Here is a 17,630-nt window from a genome sequence, read left to right as displayed (position 1 = left end):
GCAGGATTAGATCAGCCCCCTCCCTCCTGTCCTTCAGAAAGATGGTAAAGACCTGGCTGTGGGACCAAGTCTTTGGGGCAGTGCAATAATGGCAGCAATAGGAAATTTCACCCTGCTGATTGGATACGGTACAGCTGATGTGATAGTTTAGATAGATAGATAACTGATTGCATTGTTTATGTATATTTATGGTTTAGTTTTATATTCCGGCATGTTTGCCGTATAAATGTTGTGCTCCTCCCTGAGTCACCTTCGGGGTAGGAAGGGCAGAATATACATGTTTTAAATAAATAAATAAATAATATATTCTCTCTACTTTAGTATCTCTTCTTCTCTCCACTCAGTCCTGCCTTTAAAAAAAAAAAAAAGCTTAATTGGCACCAATGGGGGCTAGTTAAAACTTAAATGCAACACAATGTGCAAGAAACTTTTTGCATATGAAAATGTCTTAATTAAATTCAGTGGGTGGAGCCCCCAGTGGCGCAGTGGGTTAAACCTTTGTGCCGGCAGGACTGATGACTTAAAGGTTGGGTTGCTGACTTGAAGGTTACCAATTCGAATTCAACCCGGGGAAAGCGAGGATGAGCTCCCTCTATCAGCTCCAGCTCCATTCGGGGACATGAGAGAAGCCTCCCACAAGGATTATAAAAACATCAAAACATCCGGTCGTCCCCTGGGCAACGTCCTAGCAGACGACCAATTCTCTCACACCAGAAGTGACTTGCAGTTTCTCAAGTCGCTCTTGACATTAAAAAAGATTCAGTGGGTGATCAATGATAAGAGATTTTGCCCCATGGAGGGGAAGAGAGAGTTAGGCCTGGAGAGAAACTGAAAGACCAAGCAGCTTATGAGCCATAGCTTCTTAATTCTTTTTTAAGATGTTAATTAACATTTTTATTGCTTTGACAAGTCATTTAGCAAGCCATTCCTCTTGAACATTCTTGATTTATCATCTCCACTGCTGTTTCTGTTTCATTGTTTTATTGATTTTGGTATTTTGATGGTTGATAATTGCCTTGAGGGCACTTTATAAGAACATGGAGGTGTGGTGTACATGTTTTAATAATCAGCCAAGCATCTTTGAATACATGGTAGATATTGGTATAGCAAAATGAAAAGCTAAGTATAAAATGTCAAACATGCCTGTGCTTTTCAAGAGAGAAAGGAAACATAATTCTGTGCAAACATACCATTTTCTAAGAATGCTTGATGAGTTTGTGATATCCAGTGTAAGCTGGATGATTCCACAATAGGATTGATGAAAAGAGTGGAATATAATTATCTTTTGAATAATGTTTGACCCATCCACTGATTTTGGGGGATTTTTGAAGCAACATTTTTTAAAAATGCTAGCAGATCGATGGCCATGCCTCTCCCTCCCTCTCTCTTCCGCTCTGATTGGCTGAGAGGCATGCCAACATGGCTTCTCCTCTCAGAGGGGCTATAGCTACATCCGAAGACATCAGAAACAAACGAAAAAAGGTACTTTTTTATTCAAATTCGTAATATTTGTAAGGCAGTGAGCAGATGGTTCAAATATCAATTCAAAAGTACTTTCGAAACGAACTAACGAAAAATTTGCTCAAGCCTAGTTTAGGCCTCAGTTTGAAAAGAAACAATCACAATATAAGATGTCTTCAGAGATGAGTATTTTAAATAAAAATATATTTATAAATGGATATTATGTGAAAATATAGATTTGAATATGGCATTAATTTCAGTCATATATAAGGTAAAGGTAAAGGTTTTCCCCTGACATTAAGTCTAGTCGTGTCCGACTCTGGGGGTTGGTGCTCATCTTAATTTCTAAGCTGAAGAGCCCGCGTTGTCCATAGACACCTCCAAGATCATGTGGCCTGCATGACTGCATGGAACACCATTACCTTCCAACTGGAGCGATACCTATAGATCTACTCACATTTACATGTTTTTGAACTGCTAGGTTGACAGAAGCTGGGGCTAACAGCGGGAGCTCACCCCACTCATAGAATCATAGAATCATAGAATCATAGAATCATAGAATAGTAGAGTTGGAAGAGACCACATGGGCCATCTAGTCCAACCCCCTGCTAAGAAGCAGGAAATCGCATTCAAAGCACCCCCGACAGATGGCCATCCAGCCTCTGCTTAAAAGCCTCCAAGGAAGGAGCCTCCACCACGGCCCCGGGGAGAGAGTTCCACTGTCGAACAGCTCTCACAGTGAGGAAGTTCTTCCTGATGTTCAGGTGGAATCTCCTTTCCTGTAGTTTGAAGCCATTGTTCCGTGTCCTAGTCTGCAGGGAAGACTCCCCCAATTTGAACTGCTGACTTTTTGGTCAGCAAGTTCAGCAGCTCAGCAGTTTAACCCACTGTGCCATCGGGGTCTCCTCAGTCATGTATAAATACAGTCTATATTTCCTTATTCGTTTTGTATGTGTTAATGTGTTTTTTTCAGTCATGTACAAATACATTAAAATCTATTTGATCAGTGTGGAGATGGGATGGAATAGAAATGTACAACACATTAACACATATAAAACTAATAAGGAAATATAGATTGCAACAATTCCTAAATCTGTGTTATGCTTTTTAGTACTGGAAAAACTTGGGGGATCCAGTATCACCCAGACAGCCTGAAAGCTATAGCTTAAGAAATAACTTTTCTGGTCAGCATTGAGTGATGGCTAAAAGAAAGTATGGGAACAATTTAAAGATTATGAGTCACTGATAGTGGAGAAGACAGCTCTACTTTGATCTGTGATAAAAGGCTTTTTTTATTCTTGCTAGTCACCTTTGTAGACATTTCATAGAAGAAAAAAATGTTTTCCTTTTCTTGAACAGCCCCAGAAATCTATATCATGTCTCAGTTTAATGGCTCATCTCTTCTCAACACTGTCTTTTCAGATGCAAGAAAATGATATCTTTTATCTTTGTAGGTATTTCACTTTTCATTGTGACAGTCTGCTCTTTCTGGGAAATAACAACATTGTTGTACTTCTCAAGGCAAAAAACATTTACGGTTGGTTTTCAATCATCCTCTTTGAATTTGTCTATCGATACAGTCAACAATGATTCCAACTTGTCACTCATAAGCTATTTTTTTCATATTTCTTCTTAGATTAGAGACACTGTTCCTATTCTCCCTATAGCAAGCATAAAGAGGTATCTTTAAATTGCAAAACCAAACCACTTCTTTTTTTTCACAGAAAGGACTTGTTCAAGCATACATAAAGAAAACAAAATATTTGTCTTTAAGAGTTCCCAGACACATGAATTACACCATTCTAGATTGGGGAACACAAAGGCTGACAGGCACATCTTTATGTTGACAATGAGAGACAAACCCCAAACATATAGAGATATAGTCAAACAAATTGATATTAATTCAAAGACATCTCCTGCCATGTTCTGTAGGCCGAATAAACCTGACTGCATCTGACTGTGGGTCAGGGTTCCCAGTTTCAATGCCTTTTCCCAAGAAATGCTCATTGCCTCTGGACCCCATAAAACATCCAGACATGTATAGACATTTAAGCATTTTGTGGCACCTTAAAGTCTAGCAGGAGCTCCCAGTGGTGCAGCATGTTGAAGCGCTGAGCTGCTTAATTTGTGGACCGAAAGGACACGTTCGAATCCAGAGAGCGGAGTGAGCTCCTGCTGTTAGCCCCAGGTGCTGCCAACCTAGCACTTTAAAAACATGCAAATGTGAGTAGATTAATAGGTACCGCTCTGGCGGGAAGGTAATGGTGTTCCATGCAGTCATGCCAGCCACATGACCTTGGAGGTGTCTACAGACAACGCCGGCTCTTCAGCTTAGAAATGGAGATGAGCACCAACCTATGGCTGGAATGTATAACTGAGTAACCTGCTGCACATTTGTGTCTAGTTCATATTCGTGATTGCTATGTATTTTACTACTTGAGGGAATACGTAAGGACCATGTCTACACCCAGTCTACACTCAGTTTACACCCAGTCTACATTCACTGTAGAGTAACTACAGTGATCTATGGGGGTTGATCCCCGTTGATCAGAAAACAAGTTACCGAATTCCCACTCACGATCCCTGTTGAGTGAACTTCAACAGGGATCCTGCTTCTGTCTGTCATAACAGAGTGTGTGTATCTGTGGGAATGTCATTCAGCCATTTACTGAACATACTCCCATCAATCACAGTGCCGGGTTGTTGTATGTCTTTCGGGCTGTGTGGCCATGTTCCAGAAGCATTCTCTCCTGACGTTTCGCCCACATCTATGGCAGGCATCCTCAGAGGTTGTGAGGTATGGATAAACTAAGTAAGGAAAGGAAAGAATATATATCTGTGTCCAAGGTGTGGCAAGAGTCCTTTGTCACTGGGAGCCAGCATTAATGTTTCAGTTAATCACCCTAATTAGCATTGGAGATGTTTTGTCCCTTGCCTGGGGGCATCCTTTGTTCAGTCAAGCCTTCATTGTGTTGGTTCCCATCTACTGTTTTGATTTTGGAGTTTTGTAATACTGGTAGCCAGATTTTGTTCATTTTCATGGTTTCTTCCTTTCTGTTAAAGTTGTCCACATGCTTGTGGATTTCAATGGCTTCTCTGTGTAGTCTGACATGATAGTTGTTGGAATGGTCCAGCATTTTTGTGTTCTCAAATAGTATCCTGTGTCCAGGCTGGTTCATCAAATGCTCTGCTATGGCTGATTTCTCTGGTTGAATTAGTCTGCAGTGCCTTTCATGTTCTTTGACTCTTGTTTGGGCGCTGCGTTTGGTGGTCCCTATGTAGACTTGTCCACAGCTGCATGGTATCCGGTAGACTCCTGCAGAAGAGAGAGGATCCCTCTTGTCCTTCGCTGACCGTAGCATTTGTTGGATTTTCTTCGTGGGTCTGTAGATAGTTTGTAGGTTGTGCTTCTTCATCAGCTTCCCTATGCGGTCAGTAGTTCCCTTGATGTATGGTAAGAACACCTTTCCTCTGGGTGGATCTTTGTCTTGACTCTCATGGCTTGTTCTTGGCCTTGCAGCTCTTCTGATGTCTGTGGTGGAGTATCCATTGGCCTGTAGAGCCCAGTTTAGGTGGTTGAGTTCACCTTGGAGGAGGTGAGGTTCGCAGATTCTTTGTGCACGGTCTGTCAGGGCTTTGATTGTGCTCCTTTTTTGACTTGGGTGATGGTTGGAGTTTTTATGAAGGTATCTATCTGTGTGTGTAGGTTTTCTGTAAACTGTGTGGCCCAATTGTTGATTGGGTTTGCGGATGACCAGAACATCTAGAAATGGCAGTTTTCCTTCCTTTTCTTTTTCCATGGTGAATTGGATGTTTGGGTGGATGCTGTTAAGATGGTCCAGGAACTTGCTGAGTTCTTCCTCTCCATGGCTCCAAATTGTGAAGGTGTCATCTACGTATCTGAACCAAACAGTTGGCTTTTTTGGTGCTGTTTCTAGGGCCTGTTTTTCAAAGTATTCCATATAGAAATTTGCTACTACTGGGCTGAGGGGGCTCCCCATGGCCACTCCATCCTTCTGTTCATAGAATCCAGTGTCCCACTGAAAGTAGCTAGTGGTGAGGCAATGGTGAAACAGGGCTGTGATGTCTTCTGGGAAGTTTTGTTTGATTAGTGTGAGGGTGTCAGCTACTGGGACTTTGGTAAAAAGGGACACCACATCAAAGCTGATCAGGATGTCCTTGGTGCTTAGATTGAGGTTGCTGATCTTTTCTATAAAGTGTGTAGAGTCCTTGATATAATGTGCAGTGAGCCCAATGTGGGTTTGTAGCTGTGTAGCCAGAAATTTTGCCAGGTTGTAAGTCGGCGATCCAATGGCACTTACAATGGGTCTGAGTGGGATGGAGTCCTTGTGGATTTTGGGGAGTCCGTAAAGCCTGGGTGGGAGGGCTTCTGATTTGCACAGCTGTTGGCGTATGTCAAAGTTAATGGAGGAGTTCTTGATTAGAGTGTTCGTTTTTCTGGTGATTTTGTTAGTGGGGTCTTGTTTCAGTTTCTTGTAAATTGTGGGATCTAGAAGTTGTCTGATTTTTTCCTTGTATTGTTTTGTTTCCATGATTACTGTGGCATTCCCCTTGTCAGCTGGAAGAATGATGATTTCAGGATCTGAGTTGAGATCTTTGATGGCCTGTCTTTCTTTTCTCGTTATGTTGCTGGGGGGGAGTTTTGCATTTGAGAACACAAAAATGCTGGACCATTCCAACAACTATCATGTCAGACTACACAGAGAAGCCATTGAAATCCACAAGCATGTGGACAACTTTAACAGAAAGGAAGAAACCATGAAAATGAACAAAATCTGGCTACCAGTATTACAAAACTCCAAAATCAAAACAGTAGATGGGAACCAACACAATGAAGGCTTGACTGAACAAAGGATGCCCCCAGGCAAGGGACAAAACATCTCCAATGCTAATTAGGGTGATTAACTGAAACATTAATGCTGGCTCCCAGTGACAAAGGACTCTTGCCACACCTTGGACACAGATATATATTCTTTCCTTTCCTTACTTAGTTTATCCATACCTCACAACCTCTGAGGATGCCTGCCATAGATGTGGGCGAAACGTCAGGAGAGAATGCTTCTGGAACATGGCCACACAGCCCGAAAGACATACAACAACCCTGTGATCCCGGCCATGAAAGCCTTCGACAACACAATCACAGTGCCTTCTGTCTGGTAAATGGGAACGTATGTGGTGGGAAGAGGTCAGAACACTACATTGTTATGTAGCCATGGTCGTTACATTTGTGATATTCTTCAAATACATTGTTATTCATTCATATTCATGCATTTCTTAAAACAATGACTACAGAAAAGAGTGATTTCACTAACAGGAGTAAAAAAAATCATGAATACAGAATATATTTAGTCAATCCATGCCATTGATGCTTAACATTACTGCATTCTGTCCTTATTGAAACTGAGAATGCATATGTGTTGGAAATTGAATGTTGAAATGTGGTAATTACACACTTCATAACCCAAATAGAGATATTTCTACATTTCAGTAATATTTCAGGCAGTCACGCAGATTCATCCCAACACATTTTCTAAACATTCTGTTTTAGCAGAATGTTGGTACCCAGGGTCAAATAACTTTCTCAGATTTATTTCACAAGTATATTCCAAGCCAATTGACATTCTGCAGACTTTTACTGTGATTTATTTAAGTGTCAAGTCATTGGCATCTTAGCAGGTGGGCTGTAGACTGTTCCAATTAAGGTTCCTGATGACCCTATTTATATGGAATCTTGATTTATAGGCTTTTAGATTTGTTTCAGAATTCTCTAAGGTTTGATGAACTAGAAATAATGGAACTTCTCAAACCATTGCAACATAATCATTTTTTTCTGGAGTCTCCAAACACAGGTTCACAGAAGAACAAACGAAACAGGGGAGTCTAGCATGTATCTAGTATGATCTAGTAACTGTTGGAAATAGCAACCTCCTAAGCCTCTCACTATATGATTTATTAATGTATATATTTGCAAATCTGTATTCTATGTGTATGTTGATTTGCCAGTTTGTACTCTTTGGTTTGGGAAGAGTTATAGACATGTGATTGTACTGAGCATGTTCAAACTCAGGACTTCATTTTGTATTCAGTATGAGTTTGGTCTTCAGTGCAAGCAGGTGCATGTATGTGTTTGACCTTCAATGAAAGCAGGTGTATGTGTTCAGACCTCAGTGGAGGTGGATGCATGTTGCTGTTTAGAGAATTCGATATAGAAGTATGTTTATGGACATACTTTTAGTGAGTGCACCTATACTATGGATTATTAATTAAGAATAATACCTTGTGTATTCAACATAGAGAGAAACCTACATCCTATCTGTAACTGAACTTTAATAAGAAATGTGTCTGTGTGGTGAATACAAGATGTTTATGAGTAAACAAGATATGTTATTTTTCAAAGAAAACTTTGTTTTTTATTACTGAGTGCATATTTTAAACTAAGAGGTTTCAAGGTAGTGTATATCTTTTGGGCAACTACCATTGGAAAGAAATATTTAAAACTTTGCTAACCAAATATATTTTTGTAGTGGCATGTCTTTATTCTTGGCAATTTAAAGACATGGTTCTTCAGTTTAACAGCTGAGCTACCTGTGTGCCATTACATGAATGCTTGTGAATATCACTTTTTCAGAGTTGACTTCTAACAAGTTCATGCTTTTCTTGACTAGTTGTTTTCAAAAGGTGATATCCACATATTCATGAAGATTCACATTTTCCAAAAGGATATGGGCTCATAAACTGGGTGCAGTTATTTTCCAATAGGTTGTGCAGTAGGTTATGGAATTTGCAATAGTAACCTCATTCATTTTCTCATTGTCCATCTTTCTTTCTATTGCCTTATATTGATATATGCCACCATAAGTTTGTGGGGACTATATATGTGTGTGTTTGTGTCTGTTGTAAGTCTTGCAGTGGTCATCCCTCCATCTTGTATGTCTGATCACCTAGACATACAACCAGAAAGGTGTGGAATGAAGCCATAGGAGTGGGGCAATTGTAAAAGGAAGTCAGCATTATGTACTTAATATCAGTTTCTCAATGTTGACTATACTGGTTTAGGTAATTTGGAGATGCAGTACGAGATCTGGAGGTTATATAATTTCCACCTTCCTGTAATGGCCTGAGTGCTGGATTACGACTTTAGATATTTGTGTAAATCTATCCACAAAACATATTCGGTGACCCTAGGTTATTTATTGTTTCTCAGCATGGTCTCTCTCACACTGATGATAGTGGGGAGGAGGATAACCATGTCTCCATGGATCAAAAGTAGTGTTTAAATGTTATTAGAAAACCTACAAATGATAAATAATTTCTGTTTTGGAACCATTTTGAAATTAGAACTTGTGACATTGGAGACTTATGTAAATCTGATGGATACCAGAATCCAATTTGAATGTTAGTCTGGCCTGTGTAGGGCAGCTCAGTTTGCATTGGAATTTTAATGATTCAATTTCTAAAGCATGCCTATCCTTGATCAAATAAAATTTCCTGTGAAGCAGAGTTGACACACATTTATCAGGGACATAACTTTGATTAGAAGGAAGTAATGCACCCATGTTTGTGTGCCTGTATTCTGGGGGATGTCCCCATACAAGGGTTCCATAGTAAAGGCTCTGTTCTTTGATTAACTTCATAGATTGTGCTCTGTGTTGCCTTCATTATCTTATGTGTATTTGTGTCTGTGTTCCCGCACAGATGTAGATGTTCAGTTGAGGATGAGTGTGCATGTGTTTATAGACTGTCTGCCTGTAGGATATAAATTACTTATTTGTCTCTACTGCCCAAAACGTCCTAGCCAGTATCACCATACCTATGCTGCCTTGGGATTTCTGGGAGCTGTAATCCAAAAAGAAACTTTTCTGAGCACAAAAATGATATGTGCTGCTTGCTCGCTCTCTGTTTGACAGGAGACACATATGTACGTGTGCCCTTGGTGAGATATCAGTTGGCTTCCTGGATTTGTGGGCATGGGCTGAAAGAAGACCACACACTTTGAATGGTGTCTGGAAATAAACAGGCAGATAGTGGAATTGTTGGAACAAAACAATTGTGTGATCCCTAGTTCACAATCTGGCTACAGCTCTTTGGACCAGCTGAAATAATCATTCTTTTGAGGCTGGGCTTCTCTCTGTGGCTCATTCTACAAAAGGGCTTTTGGTTTCTGTAGAACTTGGGATGGCAGAGCAAGCTGACTCTTACACCCATAGTCAGAGGTTAAGACTGCACCCATAATATGACTGGATGAGTTCTAATGCAATGTGATTTGGACAGAAAATATAGTGTTTCCGCTTCTCCATTTCATTTGCCCAGTTTTTTTAAAAAAAAAACAATATTAATTTACAGTGCCAGGAAGAAAGAAAGAGACTCCCTAATGAAGGGAAAATCTATTTTTAATGGTCCCAGACAGAGTGAAAATCACTGCTAAAGGCAGCAGGATCATGGTACCTGCTTGCTGTAAGGCTTTGTAGTACAGAGGGGAAGTGAAATAAGCCAATAAATAAAAGTCCCAGTGCAGATCTTATGTCACTGCTGGAGACAGGCAATGGGAGAGATTACATAGTGAAGTGATGATTCCTTTAAAGCTGAGGCAGGGAACCTTTTTTGTAATTTTAGGAGGCAATAGAAAAGAGGTAGCCTGCCTTACTGGTGGATAGACTCACTCACAAATGCCACAGCTCCAGGTTTGCAAAACCTGAGTAGAGTTATTGCTGACAGTGTGTCATGGAGGTCTCTCATTCATAGGGTTACTATAAGTCAATTCTGTCAGGAATTGTGTATTGTACCCATAATGAATGGGCTGCAGATCAAAAGTGGGTGAAAATTATGTTTTTCCACCTCAGGACTAGGGATTTAAGTATTGAACTGTCTTTTCCTCAAATGAGAGGATGAATAGTTTTTACATTTTCTCTTCACTGGAGATAATGAATTTTTCTGCAGTTTTCACCGTCTTCCTGACAGCAAGAGAGTATAGACAAAGTGAAGTGGTCTGCTGGTGTCCTGCCATTATGCCTTGAGCCCTAAAAGGCAAAGCAGATATCTAGAAACAATCCTAGCCTAACAGAGGCATGGAAAAATGAGTTTGTTTTGTTAATAACTGCAACTTTTCATTCTTATTCACAACCTGCTTTGAATTCTGCTGTGTAAAAAAGGGTATGAATAAATTAAGCATTTCTTATTGGGGACTTCAAGTCATTTCTGACTTACAACATTCCTAAGGCAATCCTATAACAGAGTTTTCTTGGTAACATTTGCTCAGAATGAGGCTTGCCTTTGCCTCTGTCTATAGCTGAAAGAATGTGCCCAAGGTCACCCAGAAGGTTTCCATGACTGAATGGGGGTTCAAACTGTGACTCCACAGTTGTAATTTAATGCTCAATGCACTACACCATGTTGGCTGTTAAAATAAGCACAGCTTATTCCAAAAGAGAGACGAAAACCATCCATTTACAATTACTTAAGAATTTTAAGAATTATATTTTGCGTATTTTGTGTAGCTCTGTGTTCAAACTTGGACATGATGTGTTATGCTCTCAGGAAGCATATTTTGAAACATGCTGGAAGCTTTGTGTTAAATATAAATACTAATAAGGGATACATTGAAAGCATGTACGATATGTGCTTATCAAAATGAAATATTTATATAAGAATGCTTTCGAGTTATATTGAAGTTAAAGAGAAGATTTAGGAAACAGGATACATAGATAGATACATGTATTGGATAAGTTAGATAAAAGCCATGAAGAGGTATGAATAGAGAGGACTGATTTTTGTAAATAAATATGATTGCTATCTGTTTTGGATCTGTATGTGCAATGGAAGAAGTTGGAAAAGAGATATTCTCATACAAAACTGGGAAAGCTGTTTCACTATAAAGAGTAAACAATTTAATAATCTTACTTCAGAGCATTAGGATAATTCCTTGATTAATTATGTGACTTATTAAAGACTAATAAGACTAATAATATTATTTGATAAAATTACTAATCCTTTATTGACATTTTACAGAAACAAGTATATGTTTTGGTAATATTCTGTCTGTTTAGGTGGATTTTATAGGAAGGGAGATAATTGTTGTATTAAATGAGAAAGATATAAATTGATAACAACTTTAGATATCTGCTGGAAAGATGATGGGAAATCACTTGTATCTTTTTAAATCTTTTCCATCCCTTTTGCTTCTTTTTGTGTTTATCTTCCACTTTCTTTTCTTTTTCTTACTAGTTGCCAGCATTGTTTATTATTTTATTGATTTGCTACATTTATATACCGCTTTTCTCCCCCTAAGGGAACTCAAAACAGTGTTCAACATTATAAAGGCAAAATTCAATACCGTACATACATCTGAAAACCAAAAGATAATGGCAAGACAATAACATATAATTATATAGAAAAAATGTTCTATTTTATGTATGATGAAAATCATATATGGGTAGGAAAAGGGGAAGGAGGACAAAGAGAGAGAAGGGGAGAGAGATGTACTGGAAAACATAGTGTGTTGTATCCTCTTTCTTTCCACCAAAGCAGGGAACATGCCCATCAAACTAAATCCAAAAGATAGTTGTAGAGAAGGGGATTGTCATCCTGGTATTATCTGAAAATTTTGAACTGAAAGTCTCATCATCTGACAAGCAGAGACTTTAACCAGTGTGTACCATTTCACTGACTTCTATCTTTTATCTTTTAATGGATTTGCTTCAAATGGTTTTATTTTTTAAAGAAAATCTGAGTGTATTTTAATTAGCTTTTTATATTTTAAAAACGTTTGTCTTTGAATTTGGTCTTATCTATATTTATTTTAATTTTTTTAAGCTAGCTTGAGTGCCAGTTTTGGAAAAAAGATAGGATATGAATGGGGGAGGAGGGAGAATTTCTCTCCAAACATTAAAGTTAAATGAATAGGATGAGGGAAGAACTTGGAGAAGTTGTTTTGAGATAACAGCTTCCAGCATCTCTCTCTGACCCTCATCCTACCCATTTAGCCCTCAGATGTACAGCTGTTATTTGGCAATGACTAACTTGTGGAGTTTTGGAAAAGGGATTACTCAGATATCTGGCAATAGATCTATGAAACCCTTTTGTCCTTTTCCCCTTTTAACTGTGATAAGAAAACAAAATATAAGTGCTGAGAGGTCATACATCTCTGTACACCATTTGCCTGGGAATAAACCAAGAGAGAGTTGTTGTATTCATGTTCATCACAAGGTCATCCTACAGTCATCGGCTTGGGAGCATTGGAAAAAAGACATAATACTTCATCCAGTGCAACATTTCTTACACTTATTTGTACATTTAATGCAGGAAGAGGTGGTGGAGGAGACATTTCACATTCCCACTTAGCAGAATGAAAAACAGAAACTACCTTTTAAAAGAAGGAACCATATGCACAAAACTTCCCTATGTTTCTGCTCCAGTGTGACTTCAACTATGGACCAGTTATTGAAAAAAAGAACAAAATATGTTACTAGGGAAAAACCCATTCAGTCCTCCTATTCTGCATTATATTAACCAGAATCCATTTTGTCCCTATACAGGTTAGTTATGATGGGGAACTTCACAAGCACCCACAACTGGAAGCCGATTTGGCAGCCGTAAGAGAGCTCTATGGGCCGAGTGCAGTATCTCTCAGGTATATCTCTATGATTGTCCATCTGTATTTGGAAATGAATTAAGAATTAGCAGATAAAAATTGACTTTTTCTTCTTATTTGAAAAATTATCAAAATTTGTTTTGTATATAAACTTCTAAATCTCATACAAAGGCCAGTGTACATGTGGCTCACTCAACCAACCAGACCCTTTAGTAAAGCCAAATCAACACTTCTTAAATCCATTTTGCTGAGTGACATATGAATCAGATTTGTGAGGATGCATTCCAGTTCTTTAGACAACATGACTGCAGGAAAATCTTATTTTCATTACAGGCCATTTGAATTAAGTAGAAATTCATTAAGTATAGAGGACTTTTGAAATGAAAGGCCAGACAGGAAATGAAGAAGATAATCATTTAATTGCAAGGCCTGATAACAGTTGGGGAAACCGCACATACTTTCATAATAAGCCCCATTGGGATCTGTCAGCTATGAAAGTAAATGTAACTTCTTATAAATGTCTCAGTGTGTTTAATTTCTTCAGTACCTCCTTCATGATAGTTGGTGTGATCTTCTGGGGCTCAGTTCATTATAAAACTGGCTCCTTCTGACTTGTCAGATAATTTTCCCCAGTATCATTTCCTGTTGAGAGTGTGTTTAACTTCCTTGATGGTCAGTAAATGCTCCCTTGAATATTAATTTTCCATTTTTTGTTTTACTTGTTATTCTCCCGTCTTCTTCAAACCGGTTGGTCATAGGGATACAGTTGCAAATTGCATTAAAGTTACCTTTGCCACAGGCATCATTCCCCCCAGTCCCATTCCGCCCAACCAGTGGTGAATTCAGCAGTTTCTAAACTGCCATCATATATTTTGAGAAGTAACATCTTCTGGTTCTATGCCTTTTCATCTAATGTTTCATCATGTTTCTGTCCATTACATGGATAGGTTTTTATATTAGGATCTGTACTTTTTAAGCTGGTCTCACCTTCATGACAGGAGATAATTGACAGAACTGATGTTGCAGAAGGCTTTGAAGATATTCTGTTTTGGAAGATAGAATATAATGTCATCAAAATTGGGAAACTCCAAGCTTGTCTCCACCCAGATACAACTAAATCTACTGCTACCTTGTCACGAGACTGTATAATGGCACTACCCTTGCACTTCACCCTGGATAACCCTAAAAATGAATCTCCCAGCATTGCCCCTCATGCCTAGGGTTCCTGCTGGTCTGTAACATGGGGATTGTTGCAGCAACTTATTATCAGAGCTAGGATGTAATGAGTTACAAGTGACATGATCGCCCATAAGTAATTATTAGCAAGGTATAATGAAGTGACATATATAAGAAGTAATCGAACAAGTCCAGCTGAAGTTACTAGCCTGTAGTTCCTTTGAAAGAGTAGAAATTTTATATTAATTAAATATTGTCACACTTATATATTTGTAGGCTGACTGAAGGATGGAAGGAGAGAGTAATGGAAATGAAACTGAGTATCTTCTGTTTCTGTTCTCCACTTTATACTTAGTGAAAACCTGAGTAAATGCTAAAGATCTGTTGAAGTATCTTTTTGAAAAATTCTCACGATATAAGCACTGTTAAATGTAATTTGTAATTACATATTTTTGCTGAAAATTCACCCCAACAATTTTAATTGTTTTGAAATGTGCAGTGTAACCACATTCCTTGGAAGTGATACAGCTTGAGAGATTGGAGGATCTCCATATTGATATTAGACTGAACAATGTGTCCATTTTCACTGTAGAGAATTGAGGATGGTCTGGCAATGGGATCCTTACTCTTGACATCACAATTCCTTTTCAATTCACCTCCCTTTCAACCAAGCAGAATTTTTCAGACTTCTGTTTTTTTAATTATATGCACACTCCTTGTTTGGTGAAATAGTAAAGATTAAGAGAAAGGCGGATCATAGAATCATAGAATAGTAGAGTTGGAAGAGGCCTCATGGGCCATCCACTCCAACCTCCTGCCAAGAAGCAGGAAATCGCATTCAAACACCCCTGACAGATGGCCATCCAGCCTCTGCTTAAAAGCCTCCAAAGAAAAAGCCTCCACCACAGAGAGAACCTTTCTATTTTCTATTGAGGATCACATTTCCTAAAGGATAAATGTATTGGGTGCACTATGCTTATGATGAGTAGAACGGAAGCCAGAAATGGTTTCTGGACATGATCACAATTTCTCTCCTTTTTTGACATCATTATATCTCCCCCCCTCTGCTGATTTTGGACAGTTCCATTGTTGTTCTTCCCCTCCCACTTTTTGATACTTTCATTTTCTCTTTCTTTCTTTCTCTCTGCCTTCCACCCCTTTCTATCTCTCTGCCTTCTTCTGAGAAACCCTGTCATCCCCTACCCAGTTGGATGCCAAGTGAGGGACAAATGGTTCTTACCCGAGTTTGGAACTGGTGACTTGCAGGAAGGGCTTTTGCAATTGAGATATGGCATTATGGCTGAAAGTTGCTAACTTATGGATTGAAGGACTTGGGAACTTTTAACATGTGCACAAGACACAAGTTTCTCATTATGAACTAGATGTAGATAGAGATACTGGACAGAGGCAGGAATTTTCCTCCTCTCATAAGTGATGCTAGAATTCAGGATATTTTTTAGTGAAATTTATCAGCCATACACTATTTGCTTTATTTTTTTATGGAATTCATTGACACAGTATGATGTTGGCTCTTTCTTGTCTAGAAATCTTTAATGAAGACTTAGAAAATGTATGGAGGATATGAGTGCAGATAGAGTGCATTCATGTAGTTAGTTGTCATTGCTGCATGGAACCATGAGATTTGTAGTTTGCTGAGCTACTGAAAATGTTCTGATAGAAAGCTCTGGTTCACTTCTGTGAAGTAGAGGACTATAGATCTTTAGTAGAGAATTCTGAGAAGCTCATCAAACAATAAATTCCTGAATTCCATTGGCAGTAGTCATGGCAATTAATAATGATATGAAAGTATTATAAATATGTAATGGAGATTTCCTGTCAATTACTTCTTTATGTTGTTCCTGCTGAACCTCCATACTCAGAGGCAGGTTTAGTATTGACTATCAGCTTCTAGAAAGAGAGAAAAATTGTTTCCATATCCTGGTAGCAAGCTTTTAAAAGCATCTGGCAGCAATTGGGAGATATTAGATGTTGGAATAGATTAATCCATGGTCTAATCTTTTAGACTGCTTATACATCTATGAAAAGTATCTGGTTGTCAAAAGAGGCAGAAAATCATGAGCAAGGAAAGCATTATGTTTACATTCAATTGCTAGCTCCAGCTATAGCAGGTGTATTGAATCGGCTCCCAAATAGTAAGTCAACAATTATTTAAATGTAATTGATTGGATTGGTCTATTCTACTTAGAAGTAGCACTTGGGTTTAGGTCGGAGATGAACGTTGCATTGAAAGTCAATGGAGCAGAAGGCCCCTCTGATCTAATGACATGAATATGCAAACAGGATAGAGGCAGATCGCCTGTTGTCAACATGGGAAGTCCTTGGATCTGCACAACCCAGAGGATCTGATGAGTTGCTGACATAGTTGTGAGAAGGGGCAGATCTCTGCATGAATACTGTTGCATCTCCAAGGAACAACTTGTATATCAAAGCAACCTCATAGGACCTTGATCTCAGTATGCACCATTTCTTCACTGGATATTTTGCCTCTCATCTCTCCTTTGCAAAGGAGAAGTGATAGCTAGCTTTCAAAGTTACACTTCATAGCATGCAATGCCATAGTAATACAATTGTGTAGTATGAATGGGACCCTTTTGATTCCAAGCTGCCTATTCTTTGAATTCTTGGCTCCTGAGAAGTCCACAAAGCTGATGCATTTTCAGAAGGATGGTTTAGACAATCATTTGGGTCAACGATTAGAAGAAATTAGTGGCTTGTAGCTGGCAGCTTCCTTCTTCCCTTCACACTACAACTGCCTTCTTGCAGTGTAGCTCTTGGCAATGCTATATTTATGTCCATGGTTAACTTACCTACATCAGTGCAACCTATATCATCATAGTTGAATTTCTTCTTGTTTAAAATAGTTCCCTTGGCTAATAGTATTGCACTTCTTTTAGAAGGTCAAGAGTATTAACATTAAATCCAATATGCTGTTCTGTTCTTTCAGGGAATATGGAGCCATTGATGATGTAGATATTGATCTGCATATTGATGTTAGCTTTCTTGATGTAAGTAATCTAATTGAACGGTAATATAAAGAACATTAATAAATGTCTTAATTTTCTTTTCCAGCAAGATGTGTAGTTGGGCACCCACTGGCACTTCTCTTCTTTTTTGACCTTCAGAAGCTTCTGTGGAATATGTTATGGTTGCATTATTTGCAGAAACATCTGCAAGATGGTATCCAATTGTGAAATCAAATTGTGCCTTTCCCTTCACAGAAGGGGGTTTGATCCAGCAGAGTCCTATGCTAATTGAAAGGGAAGGGAATATATTTTTCTGCTGCTTTTTCCCTGAAGCCTCCTCTGCTCACTCCAACCCAAAAATATGTTCCACAGTTGGAAGCCTTCCAGAACATCATGGAAGA

At 38.8% G+C, this 17,630-nt stretch overlaps 2 protein-coding genes across 3 annotated transcripts in view; one reads left to right on the top strand and one right to left on the bottom strand.

The window, feature by feature from the left end:
• The window catches only part of parp8 (poly(ADP-ribose) polymerase family member 8), a 256,946-nt gene that overhangs the window by 182,691 nt on the left and 56,625 nt on the right, over positions 1–17,630 (top strand). For both annotated transcript variants that reach the window (XM_008102812.2, XM_003216192.4), the window contains 2 exons: positions 13,014–13,108; positions 17,211–17,271. In XM_008102812.2, the coding sequence (XP_008101019.1) occupies positions 13,014–13,108; positions 17,211–17,271 (156 nt within the window). The remainder of the gene's footprint in view (positions 1–13,013; positions 13,109–17,210; positions 17,272–17,630) is intronic.
• LOC134296754 (uncharacterized) lies at positions 4,162–6,599 on the bottom strand. The gene has a single exon (XM_062972423.1). The coding sequence runs from the start codon at positions 6,012–6,014 to the stop codon at positions 4,365–4,367; it is 1,650 nt and encodes a 549-aa protein (XP_062828493.1). The 5' UTR covers positions 6,015–6,599; the 3' UTR covers positions 4,162–4,364.

The sequence above is a fragment of the Anolis carolinensis genome, chromosome 2 (genome assembly GCF_035594765.1).
Source record: "Anolis carolinensis isolate JA03-04 chromosome 2, rAnoCar3.1.pri, whole genome shotgun sequence".
Taxonomy (NCBI): Eukaryota; Metazoa; Chordata; class Lepidosauria; order Squamata; family Dactyloidae; genus Anolis; species Anolis carolinensis.
The sequence above is the reverse complement of the archived record's forward strand: the minus strand, read 5'-3'. Positions and strand labels throughout refer to the sequence as shown.

What these genes read in the sequence shown, in the direction of transcription:
- LOC134296754 (XM_062972423.1), bottom strand. Translation starts at nt 6,014, where the DNA reads ATGGAAACAAAACAATACAAGGAAAAAATCAGACAACTTCTAGATCCC.